Raw genomic sequence first — 6,163 nt, forward strand, 5'->3', positions numbered from 1 at the left:
GGAAAGAGGACGAGTTGGAATATTTCAGACTCAGTGATGTGTGGGATTGCTACGACGAGTTGAGCGCATATGGACTCGGTTCACATGTGGAGTTAAACAACGGCGAAAGCGTCACTCAATACTACGTTCCGTACTTGTCCGCCATCCAAATCTACACTCGCAAGTCCTCTTCCATTTCCAGGTCCCTTTCTCTTCCTTTGTTTCTTATTTACGTAAAGAATCCTTTGTCTGGGTTGAAATGGGGGCGAGTTTGATGAGGGTTTGGATATAAGCCCTCTACTCTCTCTCGTCTCGCCCCTCCGGCCCCTCGCCGACGAGTGGCGGATCTAGAGAATATTATAAATGGAAGCAAAATTCTATGCATTTAATTTTAAAGACAAATTTTACTTTTGTGGGGGCAATTTAATATTTTTCTATGCAATTTTACAAAATTTCTTGGAAAATTTAACAGTTTTTTAATTAGATATATAGGGCGAGTAACCCAAAATACAAAAAAAAAATGTATGGGGTCCACGATAAAATTCAGCGGGGGCATTAACATATTTTCGCTAAAATTTTAGTAAACTTAACAATTAATATTTAAAAAAAAAAATCAGTGGGGGCCAGTGACCCCACTCCTTGTAACGTAGATCCGCCTGTGCCGGTGACTAGTACCCGAAATCTCGGGTAGTGACGGGTGGATGGCTCGAAATTTGGCTTGGATATGGTGTCTTTTGTCTGAATTCGGTGTTTGTGTTTTGGGTGAGGGATGAGATAGGATCAGTCTCTAGTGGTCGGAACATCGAGTTTCTTGATGTAGTGATGATGATAAATGGGTGCAGGAACCATATGGACACGGTTGAATCCGAGAGTGAATGCTGGAGCGATGATAGCTGCAGCGAGAAGTTGTCGCGTTCTTTGAGCAACGATTCAAACAAGACTTGGGATGCGGTCTCGGAAGATTCGTGCTTTGATCACGTTCATGATACAGCTTCCCTGATGCGAGATAGGCTCGGATACCTCGAGTTTAGTTACTTCGAGACAGCTCCTCCTCATCTTCGTGTTCCTTTTACAGACAAGGTTTGTCTCCATTAATCCAATGAACACTCCATTTCGACGCCTTCCCCATGAACCCAGCATTAAAACTTACTTCGGCTTCAGATAAATCAGCTGGCGGAGAAGTGCCCGGGACTTTTATCTCTCAGGAGTATCGATATCTCACCCGCAAGTTGGATGGCGGTTGCGTGGTAAGTCAGCCTGTTTACACTTGTTTCGGTCTTCTAACTAATTTTGCTTAACTACTCGAGCAATCACCCGACAAACCCATTTTAAATTCCACCTCGGTATCGTTTTGAATAGGTACCCGATATACCACATTCCCTCCCGCAAGAACGAGAAAGACTTATCTGCTTGCTTTCTAAGTTATCATACACTTTCCTCGTCTTTCCAAGGTACTTTCACGGCATATAACCCGCAATTTCACGCAATAGACTTAATGTTTGGTGTTTCTTTTCGCTCGTGGCAATACTACTGCGCAGATAATCTAATTGAGGCAGAGGATGACAAGACAGAGGAAGGGACAAGCTGTTGTCTCGACGAGTCTACGGGCAAGAGGATTCCGCTCGCTCCCTTCGGGTTATCGACGTACAAAATGCAGCAAGGAGGAGAGCTTTGGGCGAAACCCGGAACTTACGACCACGAAAGGTTGCTCTACCTAAACAGTGCGGCGGATTCCTGGCTGAAACAGCTCAACGTTTATCACCATGACTATAGCTTCTTCACTGTTAACTCGGTCTCGTAGAGGCCGACGTCGGTTTTGTTTTTTCGTCTCTGTGGCTCGTTGTGTTGTTTTAGGTAGCAACCGCCATTGCGCAGTTTTTCCATCTCTGAGCTTGAAGCCATGGAAGAAGGAGCAAGAGGAGGAGCTTTCTTGGTTAGAGACAATGTCAATGGAGTTTTTGTTTTTTGGATTTCTGTTTTTATTTTTTTATGTTTGTACCGATCACTAACTTGACGAACTCTTGTTTTTGGTACTCCGTTGTCTGAATATAAGAGTTTTGTAAATTCGGTTCTGACTTATCTCTTTGTCTCGGTTGTGTGACTTGAACGTATGATGTGCGTGAATACGTACTACCGGCTGGCTGCCCTTGGGGAATATTACTCAAATAACCCACTTGGGTCGCAGCAATTTCAGTGTACACCACCGAAAAAAAAAAAAAAATTTTGCGACCTTATTACGACTAATATATAACTAATATACAACTAAAATAAGAGTAGTTTATTAGTCGTAATAAGTTATATATTAGTTATATATTAGTCGTAATAAGGTCGCAAATTTTTTTTTTTTTTTCGGTGGTGTACCCTGAAATTGCTGCGACCCAAGTGGGTTATTAGGGTTAAAACCCCTGCCCCTTGCGCAACCGAGAGTTATCCGGGTCCCACCCTCGAGGGATATTTAGATTTTTTATTAAAAATTTTATGTTTAATAATTTCATTTTGTTATTTATAATTTATTTTAAGTATTCAAAATTCTTTCCAAATACAGTTAGAATAACAATTAACTTGATTAACATTTAAATTTTGTTCTTATAAAAGGGCAGTTTCGGAATCTTATTCTTGTAAAAAGCGTAAGTATATCGGTACAAACCCCAACTTAATTACACAAACCAGAGACAGACGACTATGCAAAGTGCTATTTTGATTCAGACAAAGAACAAAGGAGAAAAAACACAATGCCGCTTGTATGTATAAAGTCTCAGTAATCCTCGGGAGCCAAAGGCTGGTGAGTAGTGTGATGAACAGGTTCGGTCGGAATGATCATATACTCGTATATAAGCCCAGCAAGACCACCACCGATGAACGGTCCGACCCAGTAGATCCAATGGTTCTTCCATCTCCATCCTACCAGTGCCGGGCCAAAGGCTCGGGCCGGGTTCATCGAAGCCCCTTCGAATGGTCCACCGACGAGCATATTCGCCCCGAGGATGAGACCGATAGCCAATGGGGCTATGATACCGATGCTTCCCCTCTTCGGGTCGATTGCCGTCGAGTAAACGGTGTAAACCAAACCATATGTGAGAATGATCTCCATTAACAGCCCATGAACTTCACCTACGCCATGGGTTACGTGAAACCCCACCGGTCTCTGCATAGGAAATTTAAGTTCGGTTAATAATTGAATTACCGAATAATCAGACTGAACAGAACATAACCGTACCAACTAATTATCATCAAACCAAACCGAATTCATGAAAACCAAAATTGAATGAAAACCGAAATGGATGGTACCAAGCCGTTTGTTGCGAGTCTCAACAACAGACAAGCGAGGATGGCTCCGAGAAGCTGAGCGATCCAATAGTAAACGGCACGAATCACTGAGATCCGGCCTCCGACCAGTGCCCCGAAAGTGACGGCCGGGTTTACGTGGCCTCCCGAGACGTTGATGGCTGCGGAAACTGCGGCGAAAAGAGCCAATGCATGAGCCAGCGCGACCAGGACCAGTCCTCCCGGCGTGTTCGTCCCCGAGTGAGCAGCATGGTCCCAATATAACTTGTCTGCCAAGAAACACAGACACTTTTAATTTTCAGACATGCAGTTGCAGAGACAGAAACCCTAACCAGAGATATCCATGGTGTATACCGAGAGCGAGGATGGAGCCTTCGCCTGCGAAGACGAAAACGAAAGTGGAGATGAGCTCGGCCAAGGTCGCTCTAATGGAGTCCGGGTGAGTCGCCTCATCTGCCCGACCAAATCCGTACGCTCTACGAGCCGACGTCGTCGCCATTGACGATCCTTAGATTCTGTACTTTTCTTTTTGTTGGGTCTTGACGATGATCGAGAAGAGAGCCAACACTTAAAAGAGACGATACGGGACACATGTGAGGTTGGAGGGTCCGGAGAACGACACGTATGCTCCAGTTGCATGCATTGAGCATCGTTTGCTTTGTGCTCGTGTTTATCTCTTTCTCTCATATTATTTTATTACTTTGTACTATATTCTTTTTTGTTTTGATAAATACTGTACTATATTTTAGTGTAGTGGATTATCGACTAGATCCTCACCGATTCTCTCCGACTCAAGCTCGTGTGCAAGATCGAAAGAAGAAGACGACACAGAGAAGTTACGAGTTCAGCTCCGAATATAAAGCTCGGGCCTACGTCTCGAGAAGAGGAAGCCGCATGTTTCTGCTAGGGTTACAACAAGGGAAAACCACCGGACACCGCCGCCAGAAAACCGCGAGCAAGGTTCACCGGATGAGAGAGAACCTCTCAACCGAAAACCATCCCGAAACCCTAAAGCGTTCGAATGCAAGAGACAACCAAAAAACTAGAGTTTCATTAAACACCCGGAAATGACGTAAACGACCCTCCGCTTCGCTCACAGACTTTGGAAGTCTCCAACTCACCTAGAGTCTTTGCTGGATTGCTGAAGAAATCCATCAATTCTCCACCTTCTTCTACAAAACCTGCAAAAGAAAGAGAACACGAATCAACACAATATATATAACGCCAAACATGAACCCTAGCACGCTGTCGCTTCCCGTCTACTTCCATATGTAAACTCTACCTCCCGACACATTCTAGGCGTATCAAATGTGTTGTTCTAATAGAGTGCTTACCGAGCGTACCATAAGTACGTCTCAGCGTGATAAACAAATAAACACGCAAATCCTAGTCTACCCAAAACGAGTGTCCCCGACACCTTCCGTTTTCCGAAGACTAGCTAAGACCTCGACTAGTTATGACTCTCTAGACCGTCTACATAACTCTCTCCGATGAAGTTTAAAACTTCATATGTGCACCCTCGAGAGTTAATCCCGACATCTACCCGTCTCCCGAGTCTAACCCGACTACCCCGAGACTAACCTGAGCCATACTATCGAACCTGCTAGACAACCTAGCCCTGGATCCCCGTAGAGTCTACACCACCTATGAGTTAGTGACTTCTACCCTCGGACCCTAACCTACCAACTAAGATTGTCCCACGGTTTTGTCCCGTGAAGACGCTCCTAGTCATCTACGATGCTCCACTGAGAATGAGGCACGTGAGTGCACGTACTCCACCCCGAGAGGGAGTGTCCTAGCGCTCTAACCTACACCAACTCTACCCGGTGTCCCGACACCTCCCAGCTCACACCATCTCCTGAGCATCCTACCCGAGGAAGCTCCACCTAAATATGGAGACCTCACCTCGTAACCTACCACCGAGAACCGAAGCAACTTCGGTTTACTCCTCCGAGGTCAACGCGTCCTTCTACCTCGGACTCTCCCTACCTCGTCATCCGGGACCTACAACACCTTCTTGTAATGTCTCTACCTGCCCGCGAAACCACTCACTCCACCTGGTCCTTGGCCTTCTCCTGCAACCCGATTTCTCGGGTTTGCCCGAGACCCCTAATCCTTCCACCATAACCCCTTTCGGGGTATACCGAGTTAGACAAATCTAACTCCATCATCCTAAGACGATACGACAAGAGTATAAAAAATCGACCCTACCCGGAAGAGACTTACCCGACCCTAGAAGTGATGTAACATGACACGAGGGATGAGACCGAACCCTAGAGGACAACCCTAGGTATATTTCTACCTAGCCGTGCTTAAACACGCTCTAACCCTAGTCTATCGGTCATAAACCTAGGTACTTCTCTACTAATCAGACCTACAAGACCTAGCGAACACGACCTGACCGGACTTAACCTAGGCACTCAACCTAAACCCAATCTAACGGACTTTCACTACAAGAAAATCTTAATATAACGACGGAATTTGCGACGGAATTTTTCCGTCGCAAAGAAATTACGACAGAATTCGACGAATTTGCGACGGAATGCGAAAATTTTTATTCCGTCGCAATTAGTCGCAAAATCCGTCGCAAATTTGCGACGGAATACGACGGAAACGTTGTCGTCGCAGAACCAAACATTATTTGCGACATAAATTTGAAAATTGCGGATTTGCGACAGATTTGTGACAGAAATTTCTGTCGCACATATTAATTTTATTTATTTTTCAATTTATATTATTTATTTTTGGAATTTGCGACAGATTTGCGACAGAAATTTCTGTCGCAAATAATTATTTTATTTTATTTTATTTTTCGATGAAAATTTTCAAATTTTCGCGGTTTATTTGCGACAGATTTGCGACAGAAATTTCAGTCGCAAATCTAAATTTTATTTTTTTC

General features: G+C 44.4%; 2 protein-coding genes across 3 annotated transcripts in view; one reads left to right on the forward strand and one right to left on the reverse strand.

The window, feature by feature from the left end:
* The window catches only part of LOC104820723, a 3,704-nt gene extending 1,648 nt beyond the window's left edge, over positions 1-2,056 (forward strand). The window contains exons 4-8 of one of the 2 annotated variants that reach the window (XM_010551289.2): positions 1-181; positions 822-1,059; positions 1,141-1,226; positions 1,339-1,430; positions 1,518-2,056. In XM_010551289.2, coding sequence (XP_010549591.1) covers positions 1-181; positions 822-1,059; positions 1,141-1,226; positions 1,339-1,430; positions 1,518-1,780 — 860 coding nt within the window. In that variant the 3' untranslated portion in view covers positions 1,781-2,056. Of the gene's footprint in view, positions 182-821; positions 1,060-1,140; positions 1,227-1,338 lie in introns of both variants that reach the window. The other variant, XM_010551288.2, reaches the window with a different exon arrangement.
* Positions 2,057-2,579: 523 nt separating this feature from the next.
* On the reverse strand, positions 2,580-3,819 carry LOC104820724 (probable aquaporin TIP3-2). Its single transcript, XM_010551290.2, has 3 exons — positions 3,619-3,819; positions 3,268-3,533; positions 2,580-3,124 (listed from the first exon to the last, which is right to left on the reverse strand). Exons 1-3 carry the CDS (start codon positions 3,761-3,763, stop codon positions 2,735-2,737), a joined length of 801 nt encoding a protein of 266 aa, XP_010549592.1. The 5' UTR covers positions 3,764-3,819; the 3' UTR covers positions 2,580-2,734.
* Between the last annotated feature and the right edge of the window lie 2,344 nt (positions 3,820-6,163).

Source organism: Tarenaya hassleriana, unplaced genomic scaffold (assembly GCF_000463585.1).
Source record: "Tarenaya hassleriana unplaced genomic scaffold, ASM46358v1 Cleome314, whole genome shotgun sequence".
In the NCBI taxonomy this organism is placed as follows: Eukaryota; Viridiplantae; Streptophyta; class Magnoliopsida; order Brassicales; family Cleomaceae; genus Tarenaya; species Tarenaya hassleriana.

What these genes read in the sequence shown, in the direction of transcription:
- LOC104820724 (XM_010551290.2), bottom strand. Translation starts at nt 3,763, where the DNA reads ATGGCGACGACGTCGGCTCGTAGAGCGTACGGATTTGGTCGGGCAGAT. An exon ending in AGGCTCCATCCTCGCTCTCG is followed by an intron (nt 3,534 to 3,618) that starts GTATACACCATG and finishes GTTTCTTGGCAG; the next exon opens with ACAAGTTATATTGGGACCAT. An exon ending in GACTCGCAACAAACGGCTTG is followed by an intron (nt 3,125 to 3,267) that starts GTACCATCCATT and finishes TTTCCTATGCAG; the next exon opens with AGACCGGTGGGGTTTCACGT.